This window comes from Erpetoichthys calabaricus, chromosome 7 (genome assembly GCF_900747795.2).
Source record: "Erpetoichthys calabaricus chromosome 7, fErpCal1.3, whole genome shotgun sequence".
Lineage (NCBI taxonomy): Eukaryota > Metazoa > Chordata > Cladistia > Polypteriformes > Polypteridae > Erpetoichthys > Erpetoichthys calabaricus.
The window spans coordinates 177,917,640-177,944,586 of NC_041400.2; the positions used below are offsets into that span (position 1 = coordinate 177,917,640).

The 26,947-nt window shown below is 42.1% G+C and overlaps 1 protein-coding gene across 1 annotated transcript in view; it reads left to right on the forward strand.

Annotated features, from left to right (window-relative positions):
- The window catches only part of arid3c (AT rich interactive domain 3C (BRIGHT-like)), a 432,268-nt gene that overhangs the window by 274,423 nt on the left and 130,898 nt on the right, over positions 1 to 26,947 (forward strand). Inside the window, exon 3 of the mRNA XM_051930043.1 lies at positions 25,392 to 25,464. Coding sequence (XP_051786003.1) covers positions 25,392 to 25,464 — 73 coding nt within the window. The remainder of the gene's footprint in view (positions 1 to 25,391; positions 25,465 to 26,947) is intronic.

A 26,947-nucleotide genomic window follows, 5' to 3' on the forward strand; every position in this document is an offset into this window, starting at 1 on the left:
ACAGCATCGTCAGCAAAGTCAAGAACCGTGAACCTTTCTTCACCAACAGATGCCACACAGCCGCTGGAGTCTTAACACCAGAATTTTTATATTCCATTTCACTCGATGCGCACTCAACAATCAGAATCAGAAAACTTTATTAATACCACAGCAAAGATGGAAATCTCACTCAACGACCTTTTATTTAATGGAAGCAATATTGGGCCTTTTTCAAATAGATTATGCAAAATATAAATACTAACATCTTTAAAACAGTGCTATATCTATCAAGTAGTTAAGTAAATAAATACTGGCATTCACAGGGTGGTCTTACCAGCATCGTAGGCCCCCAGGGCAAAGTAGTGTGCTGGAGCCCCTGATAGCAAAACAGAAACATACATAGGCATCAGAAACACAGTGGACCCCCAGCCAATGCCCATTGTTCCCATCCATCAAGACAGCCCTGGGCATTCATAAATATCAAAATACATGGCATGTGTGATAGGCATGGCAATTCATCCAGTGTAACAGCAATTGGGGGGGGGGGTATAATAATCTTAGGGGGGATTTAACACTGAGTTTCTAAAGGATGATATACAGTAAGTCATCATGGATGGCCTGATTTATCTAACCATGTGTCCACCCCAAATTCAGTCATTTATTCTCCAGTAACTGAAAATGCTGCTAAAAACTCTGTACTGTTGAATTGCAAGATAATTGAGAATATTCTAATTTAATCAAAATCTGTAAAGGGAGGTTTGTAACGATATGCGTCTAGAGTCTGCTTTGTCAGAGAACCCCTCTGTTAGCTTTTAGAAGATGTTGAAGATTTACTGTACTGTATGTTTGCCTTATTAGACTAATACTGATGAACAGAAGAGTCCAATTGATTCAATTTCCAAATGTCACAAAAGTGTACTTCTATCTATCTATCTATCTATCTATCTATCTATCTATCTATCTATCTATCTATCTATCTATCTATCTATCTATCTATCTATCTATTCATTTAATTATATAGCACCTTTCCTATCTATCTATCTATCTATCTATCTATCTATCTATATCTATCTATCTATCTATCTATCTATCTATCTATCTATCTATCTATCTATCTATCTATCTATTCATTTAATTATATAGCACCTTTCCTATCTATCTATCTATCTATCTATCTATCTATCTATCTATCTATCTATCTATCTATCTATCTATCTATCTATCTATCTATCTATCTATCTATCTATCTATCTATTCATTTAATTATATATCACCTTTCTTATCTATCTATCTATCTATCTATCTATCTATCTATCTATCTATCTATCTATCTATCTATCTATCTATCTATCTATCTATCTATTCATTTAATTATATATCACCTTTCTTATCTATCTATCTATCTATCTATCTATCTATCTATCTATCTATCTATCTATCTATCTATCTATCTATCTATCTATCTATCTATCTATCTATTCATTTAATTATATATCACCTTTCTTATCTATCTATCTATCTATCTATCTATCTATCTATCTATCTATCTATCTATCTATCTATCTATCTATCTATCTATCTATCTATCTATCTATCTATTCATTTAATTATATAGCACCTTATCTATCTATCTATCTATCTATCTATCTATCTATCTATCTATCTATCTATCTATCTATCTATCTATCTATCTATCTATCTATCTATCTATCTATATCTATCTATCTATCTATCTATCTATCTATCTATCTATCTATCTATCTATCTATCTATCTATTCATTTAATTATATAGCACCTTATCTATCTATCTATCTATCTATCTATCTATCTATCTATCTATCTATCTATCTATCTATCTATCTATCTATCTATCTATCTATCTATCTATCTATCTATCATGTAGCACCTCGTCTATCAATCTATTACGGAGCTTTTCATTTACATTTATATTATGTATATATTTATGTATATCTTTATTTGCTTACTAGACCCTTTTATCCAAATTGATTTACTAAAGTGTTTAAGGCACTCGAGTAAACATCATCCTGGGTTACAGTTTGGGCACAAGTGTTACAGGATAAGGTTACATAGTTGACCACCACAAGTGACAAGCTCAGAACAAAAATATAATTGCGTTGCACTTTCTAGGTTACAAAACCCTAACAGTTAATTAGACAGAAGTTTTCCACCCAAGAAGGTCCTCAAAAGCTTCTTAAACACATTCAGGGAGTCAGAATTCCAAACGGAGGTGGGCATCACTGTGCCATATGTCACAACATGTTTCCTGCCCACACTCAGAGTGAAATACTCTAATTCTCCAACAGCTATCTATGCCTTGCAGTGCCTATAAAAGTTTTCGACTTTTTGGACGTTGTTGCATTGATTGTTAAGTCCCAGTGTCATTTTGCTTGTATTGTGCACACTAGTCTGCCCCTTTACACTGTCACCTATCTGTTGACGATTCTCTGTCATCCGGTATGCGAGTGCGGCTTTAAAAACCTTGTGAAACAGAGACGAGAGCTAAGTGACAGCAGACACCTTGCTGATGTTAAAGCCTTAATTAACATACGATGTACAGTAAGTGTTCTCATTTGAAACTCGTAAATCACACTGAGATGTAGTCATTCGGTGTTGACTATGGAAAGATGCTACAGTATCTCCTATAGAGTAGAAGATCAGGGTTCTAAACTGACTTGTTGTGTATCCCCGAGTTAGTCTCTCTGTCTGCCAGCTCTTAAAATGAAAATATTTCAAGTTCATTTTTGTCATTGTATAACATTACAAAATGACTTTTGTTATAGAGAAAGAAAGAACTTGTTGAAGTACCCGCCATTGGAAGTTCAGCATGGCTAAAAGCAACCTGCAATGAGACAAAAAGACTTTATTTTTAGAAAAAGCTCAATCCAGTGAGACAAAGAAACTATAATCAAGATTAGTTGAGGAGGAAACGCCACACAAACCTGCGGCCGTTAAGATGGTGGTTGGAAACTTGCATGCTGCTGCTCTCCCACTGCCTGATGGGAATTGTAGTCCCTGCAACGTTGATTTTTTCTTTTTTGTTGTTGCCCCACCATTCCGCTGTAAATCCTCTCCTTGATAGGATAAATCTCTCTATATATACACAATCCAACGTCTGTCTGTCTGAGAACTACTTAACAGATTCAGATCGGGTTTTTTTCTATCATTTGCTTGAACATTCCGTTTGATTTTTCGATTTCTCCCATTGCGCTGTGTATCAGAGTTCGCGTGTGGTACCAATTTATTTGAGTGAATCTGAGAGACTCGCAGTGGGCCGAGGGGAGCGGGGCCCTCCTCACTCACACACCAGCCTCAGGGTGCATCTTACATCCGCTTAGCTAGCGAACGAGAGAACTAATTAACGGATTTAGATCGGGTCTTCTGTCATCGCGCTATGCATCAGAGTTCGCTTGCCATCCATCCATCCATTTTCCAACCTGCTGAATCTGAACACAGGGTCACAGGGGTTTTCTGGAGCCAATCCCAGCCAACACAGGGCAGAAGGCAGGTTCACGCTAATCCGAGACAGAGACTGCGGGTCGAGGTAAGAGTGACATCAGGAGTGGGGAGCCGGGCAGGGCCCTCCTCAATGTCCTGTTTCACTTCTACGCAGTTGGATGGCTAGTAGATTATATTTTATGTCGGACCAATGGCAAGTTACTTGTAAAGTTTCTTGAAAACTGGTTGAGCTGTTTTCACAAGATTGGTGAACAGACAAGCAGACAAACAAACAGACCTCCTAACCGGGTTACGATTTAGTTTCTTTATCGATTACACATACGAAATGTGTTGAGGTGGAGAGGCACTATATACGCCGCACAGAGGACAGAGTCAGTCTCATCTACTGACTCTTTGTGTGTCACTGAAGCTGCCAGTACTCAAATTAGAGAGATGTGGAAACTGCTGTCTAAAAAAGCTTTGGGTGAATTAGGATGGTATGCCATGTAAGTTTAATAGCCTCCATTCATTTATTCACCCACCCTGAGTGAACAGCCTGACCAGCTAGAACTCCAATGTGTGGAAACTGGCAAAAAAATGTATAATGCCAGTGACATCAAATGGTGTGATATGGAAATGCAGTTTATAATATCATTCAGCTACAGGCTAATAATAATAATTCTTTACATTTATATAGCACATTTTTCACTACTTAGTGAGAGGGGAGCCACTTCAACCACTACTAATGTGTAGCACCCTCCTGGGTGATGTGACGGCAGCCATTTTTGCACCAATACACTCACCACACATTAGCTGTTAGGTGGTGAAGGAGATAGCCAATCAGAGACTGGGGATGATTGGGGTTGGGGAGGCGGGGGCACAATGACTAGCCAGGGCATTGGGATACACCCCACTCTTTATGAAGGATGCCCAGGGATCTTAAACTGACCACAGAGAGTCAGGACCTCGGTTTGACGTCTCATCAGAAGTGTCCCCGTCACTGCACTGGGGCACTGGGCTCCACATTCAGGGTAAGCGCCCCCCCCTGCTGGCCTCACCGACACCTCTTCCAGCAGCAACCCCAGCTTTTTCCTAGATGGTCTCCCATCCAAGTGCTGAGCAGGCTTGACTTCAGGTGGATGGCCTCTTCTGAAGTGCAGGTGGTGTGGCTGAGATTCCTCCCTGCTATTTGGTATCATTTTATATAATAAAGGCTCATTTTAATGTGGCCTGTAATAGACGACCTACAGTAGATGGGTCTTTTTCTTTTAAACACAGTAGCCAGCAACAGCCACCTTGCAAATCATCCCCCCTATTTGACTTAACAAGTGAACTAGTGCTCCTCTAGGGCCCGAGTTGTAAAATAACACTTAGTTCTGCCAATATGCGGTCAACTCGCTGCCACTTAATCCAGTCTATCAGCTCAAGTACCAGCAAATCCCATTACTAGAAGCGCTCCATCAGGAGAGACAGAGATCGCTGCTTCATATTAACTTACACATCTCATTATGTCAGCTCCCTCGTAGAAACGGCATGCAAGGGAATTGAGCGCTGGCACCCGGCCAGCTGGGCCTGTGCCAGTTCGACAAGGCACCGTGTTCTCTAATTAACTCCTCTCTCGCGCGCACACACACACACACACACACACACATTTACACTGTTGCCCTCCCTGCTCTCTCTCTCTCTCTCTCTCGCTCGCTCACACACTCGCTGGCTCTTTTTCTCGCACACATCCACTAAGGTATTCTCCAAGGGCCTCTGAACAAGCTTGTACTAATAATACCACACACATTGTGTAATCAGTAGCTGCAGATAGCTTTGATTAATACTCCTGTCAATTTTACACGGCCTACAGAAGCCGCACACGATACCAAGATTTTACTAGTAGTGGACGTTGCTGGATTTTATGGAAGAACGCTTGAATTAAGCAGGTTTGGTAAAGAGGGTGGATAGAGGGATGGAGCTCGGGCTAGCTGTTGCACTCCAGAATATTACGCTTTTTTTCTTCTCTCCCCTTGTGTAGTTGTATCGATGTCAGAGGACTGAGGCTGATATTTATTCTCACTTGCCGTATATATACTGTACGAGGGTTTGTTAAAAATCATTAATAAAAACTTGGCTTGAGACGGCGGCCACTAAAGCTTATGTGGCGTATTCAGCAGGATTTCCTTTTCAGCCAAAACAATGTGACAGATTTGTGACACATTTGACCAGGCCACCATAGCCAAAGGGCTTTAAACTGTTGAGGTGAGTTCTGGGGGGGGATTTTTGTATGCACTCTATTCACAGTTAAGAGATGCGTATTTTTGTTAATTGCCTGCTCTCGATAGCCTGGTATGTCCTACTATAGACACATGTCCCATCCCAGAGTTGGGTTTTGACTTGAATAGCAGTTGTGATAAGGACGCTGTATACGCCCGACCCGACACAGACTCACACTGAGGCACGTGTAAAAAACACAGAAAAGCTTTATTTTCTTCTGCTGGTGGGCACGTCTTCCCCGTGAACCCCCCAGCCACAACACAGTCCAAGTAAGCACAGACTAATCAAACCAACACACACCCTTCTGGCACCACCACTCCTCCCTTGAAGCTTCGTCCTCTCCTCCCGACTCTGGCCACCGAGTGGTGGTGGCTGAGCCCTTTTATAGCGTTCCTGGTTCCAATTGCACTTCCGGGTGGGGCTAAAGAGTTGTCCAGCTGGGCTGTGGAATCCATGCAGTACCCCCCGGTGACCACCCCAGCTCCCAGCCGGGCTGTTGAGGACTCCATCTCCCATGGAGCCCTGCGGGAGGTTGAGGCATCACCGCCGGCCAGGGAGGCAGCAACCAAGCGTCCCAGGGGAGGTATTGAGTTGCCCGTGGTTGGCGCTCCGGTTTCCTCCCACAGTCCAAAGACATGCAGGTTAGGTGGATTGGCGATTCTAAATTGGCCCTAGTGTGTGCTTGGTGTGTTTGTGTGTGTCCTGCGGTGGGTTGGCACCCTGCCCAGGATTGTTTCCTGCCTTGTGCCCTGTGTTGGCTGGGATTGGCTCCAGCAGACCCCCGTGACCCTGTGTTCGGATTCAGCGGGTTGGAAAATGGATGGATGGATGCTTCCCAGGGACATATGCAGCAGGGGCGTCCCGGGCGGGCATGGGACCCGGCCGCCTGCCACACAGTGCTCAACAGCCCTGTAATGGAGGAAGCCCATCATTTAGGACCTTGTAGTATAATGAACACACACACTATATATACACACATACTGTGTATATGAGGACCAACCCCAGTATTTGTACACTGATCAGCCAAAACAGTAAAGCCACTGATGGGTGATATGAGAAACTTTGATTATCTCGTTACAAAGGGTGGGATATGCAGGGAGATTCACTCCAAAGAGGCCCCGAATATCTTGTTGTAACTCCCGTTAGGATGAAGCAATCTGAACTAGAAAAAATACGCTACATACCTTGACGTATGTGTAATCTATTGGATTACATGCGATGCTGGAAGTGGCTTCCGTTTTCTGACAGACACATTTCGACGCGGTGCTCCATGTTTTTAGAACATATCGGCAAGTGTCTCGGGGGGAATAACAGCAGTTTCACGTTGGATGTTTTCCTTCAAATCTTCCACATTGCAAGGCTTGATCCAATAGACGTACCCTTTGTGAATACCCCAAAGGAAGAAAACTGGTGGTGGCCAAAGCCCCTTTGAGACTACCTCAGTTTCTGCCATGCTCCTTGCTGATGTGTGACACGTTGCTCCATCTTGCTAGAAGTAACCTTCCGTTAACTCACGATCATCCAGTTGATTCTGACATCTCTGAAATGGTCACCTAATAGGTTTGCACCATGAAGACGCACAGATCAATACTGTACACCACCATCCTGATGAGAAGTCGAGTGACTGAGTGGAGGGGTACGGGTAGTGGGCACCCAGAAGTTGTAAATGGAGGTTAAACGTCACAATGACTGTCCAGCACCTACCTCATCACTCTGACGCAGGGGCATCCTGGCTTGTTTCAAAGTTCCATATACTGAGGAGCACATTGCACGTTGTTTCGCTCAGATTGCTTCGTCCTAGCGAGAGTTACCGTATTTACGTGTGTACCATGCGCACATTTTTTCTCGAATAATAAACATTACAAAATTAGATTGTCGTCATACACGAGGACATTTTTTTCTGTAATGTTTACTTCTTCTGCTTGGGCTGTCTCGCTCTCTCTCGCTCGCGACTCTCTCTATCTCTCTGTCTCGCTCTCTCACGATGAAAGAAAGAAAAACTTTCGTCATGCAACAAAAACAGAAGGGCATTTCGCGGAAAACGTGCCCTAAACGCTTCCTATACAATCACAACGCGTGTCGTACACGGGGCAAAACGGTTTTCGCAATTTTCTTTGTAAAAATTAGGGTGCGCGTCTTACACGAGGGCGTGTGGTACACGAGTAAAAACGGTATTACGGAATATTTGGGGCCTCTTTCGAATGAATCTCCCTAATGTTGATGTGTTGGAAGCAGGAAATGGACAAGTATAAAGATCTGAGCAACTTTCACAAGGGCCAAATTGTGATGGCTAGACAACTGGGTGAGAGCATCTCCAAAACGCCAGGGGTGTTCTTGTTATGAGGTGGTTAGTACCTAGGAAGGTCCATGGAAGGACAACCAGTGAACCGGCAACAGGATCATGGGTTCCCAAGATTTATTGATGCCCATGGGGAGCAAAGGGTAGTCTGTCTGGTCCCATCTCACAGAAGAGCTACTGTAGCACAAATAGCTGAAAATCCTAATGCTGGTCATAAGAGGAAGGAGTCACAACACACAGAGCATTGCATGCTGACCCCAGTCCACTGCTGAATGTGCCTATGGTGGTCACACGTGAGAATCAAGGCTAGACCATAGAACACGGAAGAAGGTGACCTGGTCTGATGAATCACATTTTCTTTTAGATCATGTGAACGGCCGGGCGCTTATGCGTCGTTTACTTGGTGATGGCACCAGGATGGGAAGAAGACAAGCTGGTGCTTTTCGGAAATATTCTTCTGGAAACCTTGGGGTCCTGGTGTGCATGTGGATTTTACTTTGATACGTACCACCTACATAAAGATTGAGTAATGACTGCTTACTACCTCACTGAGTGACTGGAGGAATTTAATCTTCAGGCTGCTGATTTTACATCAGACCTGTCATGCTGGTCTTCATCCCAAGGCACTTTACACATTATTTACAAATAGTTGAAGACCTCCACATCTGGGGTACCACATTAGGCCAGTGGAGAGGATTTACCCAGCATCATATTTACTTTACACAGTGCCTTTTTGTAAAGTATACCACCCAAAGGCGCTTTACAAGACATGTCCAATTGACTACATATTTATTTCTATATCTCGAGTTACCTCATTTATTCCAGTGTAGAAGTTTGATTCTGCATCCTATTGTTTTTATACACTGCCTGGCCAAAAAAAAAGTCGCCACCTGGATTTAACTAAGCAAATAGGTATGAGCCTCCTATTGGATAATTACTGCATGGGCGATTATCTTTCAGCTGGCAACAAGTTATTTAACCCCAACTGGTGCAATGAGTTGCTTCTCATTTCTTAAACAACCATGTCGAAAGACACATCTCGTGGTCGTGGAAAAGATGTTAGTCTGTTTGAGAAGGGTCAAATCATTGGCATGCATCAAGCAGAGAGAACATCTAAGGAGATTGCAAAAACTACTAAGATTGGGTTAAGAACTGTCCAACACATTATTAAAAACTGGAAGGATAGTGGGGACCCATCATCTTCGAGGAAGAAATGTGGGCGGAAAAAAATCCTGAATGACCGTGATCGGCGATCACTTAAACGTTTGGTGAAATCAAATCGAAGAAAAACAACAGTAGAACTCAGGTCTATGTTTAATAGTGAAAGTAAGAGACATTTCCACACGCACAATGCGAAGGGAACTCAAGGGATTGGGACTGAACAGCTGTGTAGCCGTAAGAAAACCACTAATCAGTGAGGCAAACCGGGAAAAAAAGGCTTCAATTTGCTAGGGAGCATAAAGATTGGACTCTGGAGCAATGGAAGAAGGTCATGTGGTCTGATGAGTCCAGATTTACCCTGTTCCAGAGTGATGGGCGCATCAGGGTAAGAAGAGAGGCAGATGAAGTGATGTACCCATCATGCAAGATCTTGGTGAAAAATTAATGCAACACTGGATGGAACTAAATCTTGTGACATTGCAGAAGCTTATCGAAACAATGCCACAGCGAATGCGTGCCGTAATCAAAGCTAAAGGCAGTCCAACGAAATATTAGAGTGTGTGACCTTTTTTTTTGGTTGGGACTTTTCTTTTGGCCAGGCAGTGTATATAAAATACACCCAATCCCAATTCATGTACAATTACTATCCATTTCTGTATTTGGAGTACCCGTAACCTGTAGACATTTTCTACCTTGGGCAAGTAGGACTCGACTCTCCTGCTTTATTTGACGTACACTAGAAAAGAGAGTGTCAGATGGAGATGTTGAGAGCCATCCCATCGAAAACAGCTGTCGCTATCAAATTATTAAGGATATTTATGTCTCAAGAAGAACGGTGTAGCTTACAAGTTAATTTATTATGCACATTACTGTACATTCACTTTAAGGTAAAAGGATACCTGAAATGTGTCTACACGTTCATGGTGGTGATTTGGAGCGGACCAGTTGGGCTCACTTGTCACCGGGAGACATGGCAGTGTGTCTCTGATGGAAAAAAAAAAATAAATCTTATGCTGATAGTGCAAATACCAGATGTTTGCATGAGTCTCTGCTGTGGATTGCGTCCCTATTTTCCATAACTTCATATTCTTGGTCAAACACAATATAATATAACCTTCCCAGACCACCATTACCCAATTCAGGGGTTCAGAGGGTCGGAGCGCGGCCAGTGCTACTCAGGCCAGTCGCAAGTAAACTTGATTCCTTTTCCCTGCTGTGGAGTTTTGACTTCTTTTACGTCAGAAACCCACCTCTTCGGTTCTGACCATTTTGGCAACCGCAATAACAATGGATGAATTATTGTTATGTAATATTATTGGTTGTGTGTTGGACTTCAAACTACCGACACTGTGTGACCATAAGCAAGTCATGTGACCTGCCTGTGCTCCAATGGGAAAGATTAAAAGAAATGGAACCAAACATATCATAAATGTTGTAAATCACGTTGGATAAAGGTGTAGGCCAAAGTAAAGGCAGCTGTCATATGTCATACATGTGCTCGGAAGTCAGGTGGGGTTTGAGTGATAAAAATTTCAATAACAAGGCTCTCCATCCCGTATTAAATTCTCATAAAGCGCTTCATGTATTATTCATTTTTAACGTAAAGATGCTTGTGTATTTGGTGACAGGCTGCACTGAGTTTTTTTTTTTCCTCTTCTTTTGCTTCTCAAAATAGAGCCGTGCTGTTAAATATTTAATTGTGGTTGCAGTCAGAGGGACTTAACAGACCTAAAAAAAAAAAGGAAGCCCCCTAATTACCTTCGTTGAGCATTTCCAGCCACCTGAGGGCCTTCTAATGGGGCCCCGGCATGTCTCGATGAATTAGAGGAATTGGATATGATGAATCGTTTCCTGTGCTTTCTGTTCGACTTGGGCCACTGACAGCTATATGACCAGTGCCTGGAAGGATCGTCTAAAAGCGGCATAGGGTCATTATTGAAATGGCGAACGTTATTAATGTTTGTGAAATGAAGGTGACAGAGCGGGCGTCGCTTAGGTGTATTAAATCCTGCTCTGTGCAATTCAGACAAACCGCAGAAGACCATTTGTCAGGCGACTCGGGCAGCTTGATTAAGTGACGACTCTAAACTATAAGGACACATCTTGACTTGACATTAAAACGGAGTATTGCATAACTTCAACACACATATACGGGCATTGCCGTAATAAGTGGAGTCAAATTGAATGCACCGTAAACTTAAGACTGTGATTGTTACCGACCGGTAATTGAGTAAAGGCAAAAATATTTTGTCTCTCCATGCAATCCTGGGACGTTCTGGAGTACAAAGGGGTGTGAGCTTCCTCATCGTAAGCTAACCAAAAAGAAGATGTATCCCTTCAATAGTTACTCGTCATTTATCATTTCAATGTGAATAGTACAGACAAGATCCCAGTTCTGGTAGGTCTGCAGCAAGGATCTTCTTGAAGTCCATACCTCCTTTGATCTGATTATGGATGTGTGGACTTGTGGGCTAAAAGACCAATTCCCCACAGTGCAGGCTTTGTGCACCTGACATTGTGTTGTGTAGCACCAGAATATACAAAGTTGAAAGAATGGAGAAGGACTTTCGAAGACAGAAAGTTGAAGATAAACAGGAAGAAGACGGAATATCTGAGGTTTAGCGATGATCAGAATTCAGAAGTTAGCCAGCAGGGAGAGCTACTGAAAAGAGTGGAGAAATGTAAATATCTAAGATCAGCGGTAGCCCAAGGTGGAAAATTAGACGCAGAGATAATCCATAGAGTTCAGTGTGGTTGGAACATTTGGAAGAAGTTACCAGGAGTATTGGATGATTGAAGGCGAAGGTTAACGGGAAGGTTTATAAGACAGTGGTAAGATCAGCAATGATGTATGGAACTGAGATAAGGGCAAGAAAGGGAGAACAGGACAAGAAGTTAGATTTGGTAGCAATGAGAATGTTGAGATGGATGTGTGGAGTTACATCAAAGGGCACCATAAGAAATGAGACGAGGAGGGGTACAACGAAAGTGGGCGAGATATCAAAGAAAGTACTGGAAAGGAGGTTGAAGTGGTGATGAGAAGAGGCAATAAAAATGTGGGCAAAAGAGTGATGGGAAGAGAAAGTGAGGGAGGCCAAAGCAGAGGTGGATGGATAAAGAAAAAGAAGATCTGAAGGAAAAGGGTCTGACTGGTGAGGACGTGCAGGACTGAGATGTAAGGAGAAGGTGGATCAAGCACAGAGACCCCATATAGGAGTGGGAAAAAATGAAGAGGAAACAGAAGATTATAGATAATTTCATGAATCCTATAATTATAATTGAGGGTTGGAAAGGATCGGAATGATTCAAACCCCTGCACCAGTCAAGCAAACTGGTCCAAAGAAAAGTGACTCGGCTACTATTTGAACCCAGGACTCGGCAGCTGGCAGGGAACAGTTGAGTCCAGTATGGATAGACCTTATAAACAGAACTGCCTAGGATTGGGACTAAAAGCTTTCTGAAGTTTATTTTCAAATGCTCAGGTTGATCCCATTGGTTTTCTATATAAATGATGGCTTGCGTAATCCCCTCACCTTCCAGGGGCCCAGATGCCCACTCCAGCCGGCTTGCATTAAGTCTCGTATCCCAAGGCTTCCCACCATTGTAATGTACGATATTGAACTGCTTTGGTTCTCAAAGATTGATGGCAGCTAATATACTCTTAAATGCGCAGTTATTATCTCTGGGGTCTCATTTCTAGTGCCCTGCAGTTTCCAAAGGTCATTTCTTTTTTTTTTTCTTCTTTCTTTTTATTGATCATAAGGTCTGTTTACATGCTTGGCGACTTATTGTCACTGATCATTAAGTAACATTTTCTTTGTTTTGATGGTTTTGTCTTTCTCATAAAATTGGACTTTTTACGTGTGAGCGGAGCAGCTCTCAAAAGTGGGGATTCGGGTATTTTGTGTTGTTTTTTTCTCATAGAACGTCTCAATTTAATCAGTTTGATAATGAAAATACAGCCTCACGTGTTGGCAAAAGAGCAGTTGTTATTTGCAGCAGCACTTCACTTGCATGCAGTGATTTATGTCGACTGTCAGACCGTGAATACTTCCTGCCTGTCTGCCATGTTATACACTCGACTTTAGCAGCAGGACGTTGTGAAAACAGAACATATGGCTGCAGTCCCAGAAAGTGACACTGTTATGTCATGAGCTGTCCTGGGCTGATCTGTTTTTCCACAAATTTTTTTTGCCAGGAAATGCAAATATGAAAATTTTTTTATAATGTACTGAATACTGCATATATGTGATATGGCACTTTTTAAAATTCACACATTTCGTTGAATTCTGTGGGAAGTCTGGGCTCATCTGACATGATGCAAAATATTATAAAGAATTGATATTCATATGAAATGCAGAAAATGATTTTGAAGCAGTCGGGTTTTTATATTGCACGAGCGACACTGATTTGGCAACGACAAGTGGTACATAAGACAGACAGAGCTGGCCCACCCTATTCTCTTGTAAACTGTAATCCATCCATCCATCCATTTTCATAACTGGTTTATTCAGAGCAGAGTCGCAGGGCAGCTGGAGCCCATCCCAACAACTGCCAGGCACAAGGCAGGAAGAATCCCATAACAGGATGCCAGTTCATCACATGTTGAATACACACAGATGCCAATATGGCATCGCCACTTCACCTAACATGCCTGTCTTTGGAGTGCGGGAGGAAAGCCACTCAGGGAGCACAGGGGCATGGAGACAGGTCCTCTATCCACGCTGTTTCAATATTACGTGCTGTTTGTGTGTGCGTTCAATTACGCCAAACAGAATAATGACTGAAGGTGTAGATAGAAAGTTTGTGCATCTATATATGTGCGTTTGTCCATAAATAAGTATGTATGTGTATAGAGCTGAGTCAGTGTGCACTTGCAAAGACAGAAAAACGATTAAAGGTCATTTCCACTCTGAAGAGATTAAAACACAATGTTTCAGCTGTATAGCCTTCATCAGGGATGCCTATAAATATATATAATAAAGCAAGACCCAGTGAAAGGTATGGGGCACGTCTGTGACCCCGTATAAAGAAAATAAATTAAAAAAGGCAATGGTCTTTTTATAAAGATAAAGTTATTGTCTTTTGAGACTGGAGTTCGATAGTGAACTGACTCAAAGATGGCTGAACTGTTGGTCATATGGGTTCTAGACAGGAAGGGGCGGGTCCAGGAGGCTGGACAATGGAAGTGACATCAGAGGTGAAACGGTTGTCAGTCTTCTGTTCTGCAGAGGGAGGAAGAGAGAAGCCATTAAAACACAGCGCCAACCCCTGGTGCGGCGGGTAACTACTATCACCACAGCTCTTAAGCTACCTCCCAATTACATGTGCATGACAATATACATATATATTTAGATCTAGATATATCTATGTCTATATCTATATCTCTCTCTCTATATATATATATATCTATATCTCTCTCTCTCTCTCTCTCTTTTCTTCATTATGTAAAGCACTTTGAGCTACTTTTTGTATGAACATGTGCTATATAAATAAATGTTGTTGTTGTTGTTGTTATATGACATCTTTCAGGTTTTCGGCAATTTGAAAAAATGATGTCACCGCTATAATAAACGATCTCTAGATTTCATTTCTCCAGAGCTTCACGCACCCAATATTGTTTTTTTCTCGAATCAACAACACCTGCTATTTAAATCACGCAGATGCAGCATTAAAATCATGTGATCATAATCTGACGTTTTCATTGGTAGGCGGTCTTACCTCATTGGTCAGTGGAGTTGCTAGGTTTTTGTCTTGCAGTATGTAAAATACTGTGTGCATACTTGCTTCTTCCATCGTGCTGTGACCGGAATGAAGACATATTTGGCCATCATCACTACCTTATAACATCAGGAAAGACCTAGTAACTCCAAAAACTAAAAAAAAACTCAGTTTTGGAACAAATGGTAGTTATAAGATTTTTCCATTGCATGCAAGACAAATACACACAAATAGATAAGATAGATAGATAGATAGATAGATAGATAGATAGATAGATAGATAGATAGATAGATAGATAGATAGATAGATAGATAGATAGAAGAAAACAATTATGAAGATTTGCGGAGTTCACCCCATATATTATAAGCACCACCAACAATGTTCAAAGTAATCATAAACAACTGAGTCAGGATAGAACTGACTAGGACAGGGAAGGCGTGAGTTTTATAGGTGAAGGACAGGAAGGGGTGGGATCTAAGGTGGAAGTGAGGTCTGCAGGAGGGCGTGTTGTAGCCGTGGAAGTAGGCGGAGTCTTAGGTAGGTTTTCCTTCTGGTGTTCTGTGGAAGAGGGAGAAAAGGCATTAGTACCATTGATCAACCCCTGGCTCTGCATCTTACTCTAAAGTTAGCCCTTAGACTGCCTCCCATGCGCACGTGTGTGACAATATACTGTAAATATATATATATATATACACACACACACACACACACACACATATATATATATATATATATATATATATATATATATATATATATATATATATATATTGGAGAGTTCAACTTAAATATGCCTCTTGACTTCAATAAGTAGCCTGCTTGGGCAAAATAAACAACAAAAACAATTTGGTTCTTTGCCATGGAAATCAGGGTGAATCATTGGAGCACTGTTCGGTGGTTCGCTCTGTTTGCAAATGACACCTTCTACCAGGCAGCCGGGCTTCTTATATCACACAAACCAGTAGAGATGGGGCTAAATACAGTGATTTCTCAGTGCTGTGGGGAAACAAGAAGAAGAGAATGTTAGCAACAGTGCCCCGTCTCTTCCTCAGCCAGTTATCTCATACCTCAATCAAACCTGCTAGGAGATCCTCAGATGTGCATGCATGACTATGTATACATATATATATATATATATATATATATATATATATATATATATATATATATATATATATATATATATATATATATTTATATGTATACACAAGTAAAATCTCTGATCTCTTCCTCTATGGCCAGGAATAACATAGCAAAACATTTGCCCATGCGTAACATAGCAGTGTTTTCATGTGTCAGCCTCACTAATTTAAGTAGATACTTTGGAATTATCCCCTCAAGAATTAATTAAACCTAAAATGAATTCTTCTTCGGGTGAGGAGTGATTAGCACATGAGAAAGCCATTAAAAACGAAAGACAGAATGACAAAAAGAAAGATGAGCTGGAATATCGGATGAACAAAGGCAACAAGCAGGACAAGGGATGTAAAGGCTGGCAGGTCCGGTGAACAGCAATTTGTAAATGAACCGGGATGGATCGAAACAAGACAGTTTCCTGCTCGTCTTGCCACCACTTATCCATCCATCCATCCATTTTCCAACCCGCTGAATCCGAACACAGGGTCACGGGGGTCTGCTGGAGCCAATCCCAGCCAACACAGGGCACAAGACAGGAACCAATCCCAGGCAGGGTGCCAACCCACCGCAGGACACACACCAAGCACACACAAGGGCCAATTTAGAATCGCCAATCCCCCTAACCTGCATGTCTTTGGACTGTGGGAGGAAACCCACGCAGACACGGGGAGAACATGCAAACTCCACGCAGGGAGGACCCGGGAAGGGAACCCGGGCCTCCTAACTGCGAAAGGCAGCATCGCTACCACAGCGCCACTGTGCCGCCCCCATCACTTATCCCACGTATAATTTTGTATTTTATACATAACCAACGGAGTGAGATTCAGGAGAATGGCGGCCTGCTCCGTGTCAGTCAAAGGTGTGTCCATGTGACAATAACTATGAAGTGAACAGATGGCACGGCAGACTCTTACAGTTTCGAGAAGCCCAATGCTACTGTAAACCAGCATATCATTACAAACTGCAGTAAGCGATAAGCCAAGTTGAAACAGAATGAAATATGATTGTTCGGGCACACGGTGTTCAGAATATAATACGAAGAGAACAACTGTTGATGGCATTAGTAACTTTTACTGTTTTTTGATGGTGGCCATTTATTCAAGTCTGTTTTATGATGTGGCTTGTGTAATTTTAGGCTTTGACACCAATACCACTTCACGATTTGTCACAATTTTAAGTCAATATTGAAACGTTAAATCCTCTTTATAACATTATGGAATACCACCAACTGTAATAATGCTGAGACCTGCAGTGATATCTGTGAACGCTGTTGAAGGGGTATCGCCTCCTGTATTGAATTAAGTGCTTTTAAAAACTGAATATTAAAATGAATGAGTCGATGAATGGATAGAATAGTCGACTATGACTCAGTTTGTATCCTCAATGCAGTTACACCAACGTGCTTTTGAACTTCATGTTGTCTCTTCAGACTTATACATTTTCTGAAGAGCTGCCACACACTTTTTCTTGCATTGATTTCACAAATCAAGACCTAAAGGGTTTGTAAAAATCTGGACGAATGGAGAGGCAAATGATTGCAACTTGTTTTACACAGAGAAACATTTGACATTTCACTTTTTTGAGGGTGGTCCACGGTGGCCGTTTGTGTGATCTGCTCAGTTCCTTCTGTTTCCCTTCCTCCTGTTACAGTGAGGGTTGGTTTCGGGTTGTAACAGATCCCTGTCTTGTTTTTTTCTCTGCATTGTTTGATTCCAGCATGTACGTCTCCACACATTTTAAACATCGCTAGCAGAATGCTGGAATGAATATGTTTGAAAGAAATGTTTTCCACCGGGAGCCTCGGTCTCAGGGTTGCTCTGTAGGTCTTCTTCTTGAGTGTTTTTCTCCCCCTGCGGTGCGCCGCACAACACGTATGGCCGGCTGCCAGGTCGTGTCAGCACCCGACGTTTCAGTTTGTAAAGAATGAATGAAACTCAGGATGATCCCAATTCATTCTGCAGACCTTTTCCTTAGATCTCAGGAAGGTAAGCGTTTGCCATGTACTTTATATTAATGCTGGTTGTCGGTGTTGGCGCTGTAAATGAGAATTGGGTTGTGTCATCGAGAAAACAGATGCGGCAGCCTGCGTTCTCATGGCAGGGAATCGCGTATGGATGTTAAGCTAATCAGTTACTTCTACTGAATTCCACCACTGCTGCAGCTTGTTTTTCTTCATTTTAAGCTCAAGGATAGAATCACTGGAAATGGATTTTATTGATTCAATAAAAATGCAAATGGCCTGCTAACAGAGGAAAGCTGGTTTTATTAATAACTAACAAAGGTACTCAGCATTGCCTGGAGTAAAAAAGCATCCTGCTCAGACAATAAGCCTCACTTTAACAAACTGAGTAGTTATGATGGAAATAAAGTTTTGAAATCCCCCCACCCATCTCCTGAAGCCACTTCATGCACCCTGTGTAACGGGGAGCCGCAGTGCCATCAAATGTCAGTCCATTGCAGGCTGCTCTCACACGTTCACTCACGTATGCAGGATACAATTGACAGTCCAGGGGGCTCGTGTGTAATAAAACCTGGCTTCGAATCCAAAATAAAATTTTACATACTGTATGCTTGAAAGGCAAAAAATGGTGTACACCGAAAAAGAAAATAGAATCGCATGTATAAAAGCATATGTACTGTACCCCACATGCCTTGCCAAGTCAATAGACTCCAGCTGCAGACCACCAGAGCTCTGCATCATTAACTCTTTTAGAGTTAATCATTTTTTCTTCTTTTTGTTCCAGGGTTGAATATTTTTCCAAAATGCTTGTCATCGACATCCGCAGGTGCTGAGGTGTCTTCTCTGGTGAGGCTCTGCCAAGCCTCTAATGCAGCCTGCTCTTTTCTAAAAAGCACATAAAGCAATGGTTTCACGCATAAATCAACATAAAATATGTATTTATGACAAATGTCACTCTGTTTTATGTTCCAGGAGTCCCTACAGTAGGCATATTCACATACTTATTACATACGTGTTTGTCACATCACTCATAAGCTGAAAGGCACTTTCCGGTAAAACAACGGCTTGAAGTAGTCGAGAGGCTCCATATCTGTGGTGTCCACCAGCAGGCCGAGTCGTTTGGTGAAGTCCAGTTGCTAGCTCGTCTCCTGCATATCGATGTCTGTGTAGTCCTCCCAGGGCGAACATTTTCATTGGCGTGTCAGCTGCACGAGCGTGTCCAGCACTGCGATCAGCTGATGCAGGCACCTGACTTTCATTTTCGATATCCGGATTACTTGTATCAAAATCGGAGTTTGATAAGTCAGAGTCTGATTCAGCAATAATACGCGAAATTTGCTTCGCTCTCTCGCCCGATGTTGATGCCATTCTAGACGTTGCTTACTCTACGCTACTCGTGCACATGCAGGGTTTCATCGTCAAGTCAAGTCCAAGCAAAGAGGGTTTACTTATCACATAACAGTGAGTTTTATCCACATTTACAGCTTTCTTTTGCCCTCTGCCCCTTGTGTCGCACACAATCCCATGCTGTGCCCCTCGTAATTGTTCGTCTCCCTTCTTTGCCGCACTCCATGGATTCTCTTTTGAGTTTTCCAGCATATCCAGTTCACCTGTGGGGTCTCCAGCAAGTTGAAGGTCTTGCAAACAACGCCAACAGTATACAGACTGTGACCAGGCATTCTGTTCATTTTTAAATGACGGAGAGAAGCATGGTAGATGCATCAGACATATTGACAAAAGATCTCTATCTTCCTATCTACCTTTTCATTTTCATACCCATCTTTTCCAACACATGAGCCCTTGATTCTGTAGCAGCACTGGGCAGAGAGCAAAAATACCATGGCATCTCACAGTGCACCTCCCACACTGGCATCCATGCCACCTACACTTCGGAACAGGCTATGCCTGTTTGTGCCCAGCCACTACTTGGATGAAAATCCATCTAGGAAAAGCTTGGGTTGCTGCTGGAAGAGGTGTTGGTGAGGCCATCAGGTTGGCACTTACCTTGTGGTCTGTGAGTGGATCCCAGTGCCCCAATGCAGTGTGATGAACAAATGGTGCAGTCCTTCAGATGAGGTCCTGACTCTCTGTGGTCATTGACGATCTGTGGGCACCCTTCAGAAAGAGTAGGGGATGCCCCAATGTCCTGGCTAAATTGTCCTCGACAGTCTTGTCCATTCTGGCCCCCTTAATCATCCCCAGGCTCTAACTCACTCGCCCCTTCACTAGCTAATGGCACAAGAATGGCTGCTGTCACATCATCAATGTGGATGGTGGTGGTTGGATTGGCTCCCCGCTGTCTACCTAAAGCACTTTGTATATAAATGTAAATACATATCTACTCATATAATCCCATGGCCACTTCTTGCCTGATGGGTGATGCCACCAGAGTAGGATGCAGTTTGTGCCATACTGAGCAAAGCTGGAATAAATGACCAAAGAGGTGTCTCGATCTTCATTAAGACCAGTGCTCAAGTGTTAATTGAGAAAGTCAGGCTGACTCCACACACACATTCATCAGGTTTCGTGCGCCTCACTGACCCGACGTGGACGCAGTTGGCTTTATTTATTTTGCCCTCATGAAACTAGTGATTTATGAAGTCTACCAGAAATATAACTGCAATATGCCGCATGTCAGCGGCACTGGGTATCAGCTGTGAACTGTCACTATTATTAATCGATTGCTTAGATCAGCTCAGTGTATTACGACCAATTTTTTTTCCTACTGCTACAAATGAAAGCACCGAGGGTCCATTGCTTTGATGTGTCTACGGTGCGTGGAACAGGTGCTGCAAAGTGTGAACCTTAGTAGGAGTGAGTGAGCTGAGAAACAGGCTTGCGGGGCCCATCCATCATTCCACTGTCGGAGCAGCGCAGTCTATAAAAGCACCGCCTGCCCACCCTTTAGGTATCACCACCAAATGAACACTGCCAACTAATTCTAATTATCTACAGGGTGGCACAGGGAAATTTTGGATCTAGGTGTTGGCAACCCTGGGGCGTCAGCAGTTGTTTGGGACCAATGCGTCCTCGTTTAGGACCCCTTGCCATTAGTTATAATGGAGCAGTGGAGTGGTGCGCCGTGAGCGTTCGCTGTGAAAGCCTTTTATAAGAATGGTGACTGCTGCGCAAAGTGAGTTTCGGCATCATTACCAGTTAGGACGTCACGATCATGTCCCTTCTGCTCATGCGATTGCAACACGGGGGCATAATTTCGAAGAAACAGGTTCAGCCTTAAAAAAGAAGTCCCCAGGTTGAGCCTCTTCGCGTACTGCCCAACAATCGATGGCAGCTATTTGACGGTTGCTTGGAAGGCGCGTCATTTCACGGCACGGTGACATTCCGTGGCCTCCGAGGTCCCCAGATCTCACTGTTTGTGGTTTTTTTTCTTTGGGGGCATCTTAAAAGCCAACCATTGCTGAACTGAAAAGGAGGATTGAAGAGGAAACCACTGGCGTTCCTCTTGACATGTTATGTGGAGCAACGCAGAATTTCCATGATAGGCTGTCAGGATGTGTACGGAGAAATGGACAACACCTTCATGATGTTATCTTCAAGACATAAAATGAATATTGATTACCATCACTAATTGCATATCCTGTACAATACTGTACATTTCATCATTAAATGTATTTTGCAAAGTATTTATTCGTGCATTGAACGTCAATTTCCCGTTTCCCTGCGCCACCCTGTATAATTGTGAAATTCTACTGTGGCTTTGTTTTCAGCAGAAATGAAATAACGCGTTGAATGATTTTTCAGTCAAGAGAATAAACGGTAACACTTTCATTTAGGTACTGTAAAAATGCAACTATTACTCATTTCCTATTATATAACAAGACAGTAACAGACACTTGTTTTGAGCTTAATAACACTGACCAAGCATCAGTTCATCTCTGCAATGTCCCCTGCTAAATTTTGGAGTGGTCTCAGGTGGCTTTCTCTTGATTTTACATATTTGAGTATAAGACGTGTGACTTGTTCATATTCACAATTAATTTCACCAGCATGTCAATAGGCCGCACTGCACAAAGGTGAATGGCCGCTTTACCGACGCTTCATAAATGTTAGTAAGATCAGACGAAGCCTTTGTTAAGGTCTTGTTACGTAGCAGCATCTGAGTAAACAGATGCATTTTTGCAGTACCTAAAAACTAAAGTGTTACCAGATGACCTGACGTTTGTACTTTCTACACTTCAGTACCTGCATTGCTGTGTTCTCAGATTCCTCAGGCTGTCACCAGGGGTTAGCCATGGCTTCTGGTCAGTCTGATAGGATGGCATGCTTATCCACTTTAATATTTGTTCTTTTCTGATCAGGGTCACTAGGAGCCACAGCCTCTTCCAGCAGGGACAGGATGTAAAGCTGGAAACTGTCTGGGATGAGATGGCCATCCCAAAATAAGAGTATAGACCAGTGTTTCCCAAACTCGGTCCTGGGGACCCCCTGTGGCTGCAGGTTTTTGTTCCAACCACATTCCTAATCAGTGATAACACCTAATAACGCTGAGCTCATTTAATTAGCTGGTATTTTTTTTCTTTGACTCGACATTCAGAAAAGCATAGCAGCATGATTTTTACATTTATAAATATTTCTGCTTTTGTTATAGATTTTAACTCTCTTTTGTTGATTTCATTATACTTTGCCCTTTCTCTGTGCAGTTTTTCCCCTTCGTTGTATCTTAATAATGACAATTTAAAACAAGCAGATCAGACACCCAGGCAAACACCACTGAATAATCAAAGGCTGAAACTACTTTAGAGTCAGACCCACTAATTAGTAAATAATGGATTAATTAAACAATTAGAACACCTTGAAAAGCAGAATGAAAATCAATATACAAATACTGTTAAAAAGAAAAAAAATTCATTATTCCTATAACACTGTTTGGTACATTTTAATATTTTTTTTTTTTTTAGCAGACTTAGTTTTGTCCTGCGGTGGGTTGGCACCCTGATTGGTTCCTGCCTTGTGCCCTGTGTTGGCTGGGATTGGCTCCAGCAGACCCCCGTGACCCTGTGTTCGGATTCAGCGGGTTGGAAAATGGATGGATGGATGGACTTAGTTTTCTAATTTCTATATTGTTCCTTAAACACAGAACTTGGGAAATATCAGTTCACTTAATTAGCCCAGGAGTTCAATTAAAAACAGAAGCTGGTTGGATCAAAAACCTGCAGCCACAGGGGGTCCCCAGGACCGAGTTTGGGAAACACTGCTTTAGACCCATTGGGTCACTTCGGTGATGGCAGCCGGACTGACAGTTCAAATGCTCATATTTAAGAATCTATGGTACAGTAATGGCCGCTGTAGTTTGTATACAAGTGCCACTCCAAAATTAAGCCTTCCATGGACAATTTTTATGATAAAGTTTATAGTTTTATAAGTGAATTACTCGGGGGGTCACTAGAAGAGGCCGAACCAGCAGCTTTGTAGCTTACAGTCTAATGCAAGGGGCCGTACAGTATGGCTACTCTTTATTTTTTTATTGTCCCTCTATTGTTTTTGTAGCAGCTTTCCATAAAAACACACCATCTACTGAATATTTTATAAAGTGCCTTAATATTGGGTGGAGTGGTGGCCGTGAGGCTCAGTATCTGCAGTGGCAATCGGAAAGGCTGCCGGTTTGAATCCCGTAAGTTCCTAGAAAGTGATTCCACTCCATTAGGCCCTTAAGCAAGGCCCTTACATGAGAAAAAGTGGGTCACGGGACCAAAAAGGTCAAGAAAAAACGATCAATAATCTGACTGCTGGCAGGTTAAGTAACACACTTCGGTTCTCTCCGAGAGTTGGTAATAGGAAGTGAGCCCACCGATTTTAATATACGTAAGACCAACAACTGTAAGCAACTCCAAGACAAGTGTTTGAAAAGCAATTTATTGTTTCGGATGCCTCATGTTTGGAAAGAAGGAACTCTTTGGATCTTTTAGTGCTTCTGTACTACATCACCGTCTCAGACCCTTAAGTTTATTTCACATAATGACTTAAATCAAGGAATGGCATTTCATATTGTCTGGAGCAAAAAGATTAATGACGACCCGTCAAAGGCCAGGCAGCTGTGGCAGGGAGAGAGCTGTTTGTTTTTATGGTAAAGATAAAAATGTGCGGTCAACAATATTGGAGATTCATAATTTTCAAACTTGACTGCGTGCCTTTACCACTCTGTTATTTGAGACTGTTGGAGGACATTTAAAGGAGCAAAGACAAACACGGCCCTAAATTCTGGGAGAAAGTTCTTTGTGTAAATTAAAAAGTAAATGTTGATGTGGAAATGGTTCGTGCCCTGCCCATTCTGCCATTACATATTTATTATACATACTGTAGGTGAAATGTCTGAAATGACTCCACTTTGCCCTTGAAACCTAATTGAATCTGCCGGAGTTGACTGCTTAATTATTTATCCCCATTTCTGAAATGGCACAAGTGACAGTAAACATGCCTTCTCATTAAATAGAATTAGTGCGGCCCGCTCAGCACAAAGTGACGCTTTCTCGTGCAGCATGAAGTAATGCCACAGGCTCACCCTAGGGCTGGGCGATATGGATCTTAAGTGGATATTGGGATCATTTTAACCCAAAATGCAGTGCTCACTCTTTAGATAGATAGATAGATAGATAGATAGATAGATAGATAGATAGATAGATAGATAGATAGATAGATAGATAGATAGATAGATAGATAGATATGAAAGGCACTATATAATAGATAGATAGATAGATAGATAGATAGATAGATAGATAGATAGATAGATAGATAGATAGATAGATAGATAGGAAGGCACTATATAATAGGTCTGTGTGTTTGACCGGTTGCTATGTCTCTGTCATTCCAATAGATGGTGCATCACAGACATTTGTAGAAATAAAATGCACAGCATTTGTCAATTTAACAGATGGTGCATCGCAAACATCAACATTGCTTTCACAAATACCATACCAAATGACATTTAAGAGAGACATATGCATTGCATTTGTCATGCAAAAACATGACGCATCACACACATTTGTCATACTACACTTTATTACCTAAACTATCATGCACCATCTGTTGGAATGACAAATGCGATGCAATGCAAAATACATTCCAATAGATGGTGCACTGAAAACATTAAAGCTAAGGTGTATGTTGGTTATTTAGATTTCAACCTGTCTTAGATGGGTGGCACAGCTACAAGATAGATAGATAGATAGATAGATAGATAGATAGATAGATAGATAGATAGATAGATAGATAGATAGATAGATAGATAGATGAAGCAAAACTACCATATACAGTTGTATTTTCTGTATCATTTTTCATTCTGTATATATTTCACATTTACTGTATTTGGAAAGTAGCCTGGAAACACCTATCAATAATCAAAGGTCATCTTCTGTGGCTAATAATTTTTCCCTGTCTTTTTCTTTTATTTATTGCAGTTATATGAATTAGATGATGATCCGAAGAGGAAAGAATTTCTGGATGATCTTTTCAGTTTTATGCAGAAACGAGGTGAGTGCTTTTTCACATGAAGTCGGCTTCTTAATGGTAGGACATTTGTGCTTGGGATTATCTGCAGGGATCAGGTGGCTGAAGAGAGAAGCCTCCACTAAACAAGCTGTTTCAGTAACGGTGTGTGCCTGAGGTGATCATCTTGTGGTTCTTTACTTTAATTGTTCTCTTTTTAAGCGACTAAGTGTGCAAGTCGTATGCTGATCGTGATTATTGTTGATTGAATTTAGTTTCCTTTACTGCCAATGTGTGATGGCATTGAGACGTAATCACTACTGTATTAACAGTTTTTCTCAGTTGCTTATACGCTTTTTTCAAGACATCTGAGTGAAACAGCCAATGTTTTTGGCAGACAAGTGAACCTCTTCTCTTGGTGTGTTCATCAGTCCCCAGTGCTAATGGACTTTTTGCACAACACCAGACACTCAACTGAAATCTGTCATTCATAGAAGTATTAACATATCTGAGTATACCTAAAACCTACAATATCCCACTGACACAAGTATTCAGACCCTTAGCTCTGACACTTGAAGTGTGGCTCAGGTGTAGTGGAGTCCACCTGTGGTCAATTCAATTCCTTGAACATGATTAGGAGAGACGCACACCTTTCTGTAGAAAGTCCCACAGTTGCCAGTGTTTATCAGAGCAAAAACCAAAACCTTGAGGACCAAGGAATTGCCTGCAGAGCTTAGAGACAGGATGGTGTCTAGGCCCAGATCTGGGGAAGGACACAAAAACATTTCTGCTGCACTGAAGGTTCTCAAGAGCACTGTGACCTCTGTTTGGAACAAGCACGACTATTCCTAGAGCTGGCCAGCAGGGCCAATTGAAGGATAATGGTTGTGAGTTGACCAAGAACCCAATGGTCACTCTGGCTGAGCTCCAAGGAACCTTTGTGGAGATGAGTGAAACTTCCAGAAGCGCAACCATCAATCACTGCTACACTCCACCAATTTGGGCTTTATGGAACAGTGGGCAGACAGTAGATTCTCCCTTGTAAAAGACACATGGAAGCCTGCTTGGAGTTTGCAAAGTGAAATCTAAAGAACTCTCAGGCTGTGAGAGGTCTGATGAAACTAAGATTAATGTCCTATATAGAGGAAACCAGACACCAGGCTAGTCACCTGTACAATACCATTCCGATGCATGACGGTGGCAGCATCATGCTGTGGGGCTGATGACTTGGAGACCAGACAGGGTTGAGGGTAAGCTGAATGGAGCAAAGGATGGAGATCTCCTCAAGGAGAATCTGCTTTGGAGTACTCCGGACCTCACAATGGGCCAATGGTTTAACTGTCAACAGGACAATGGACCTAAACACAAAGGAGTGGCTTAGGGACAACTCTGGGGGTATCCTTGAGTGGCCCAGAGAGAACCAGGCCTTACACCCAATTGAACATCTCTGTCCATTGATGGTCTCCATCCAATTTGACAGAACTTGAGGGGATCTGCAAAGATGAATGGCAGAAAATCCTCAAATCAA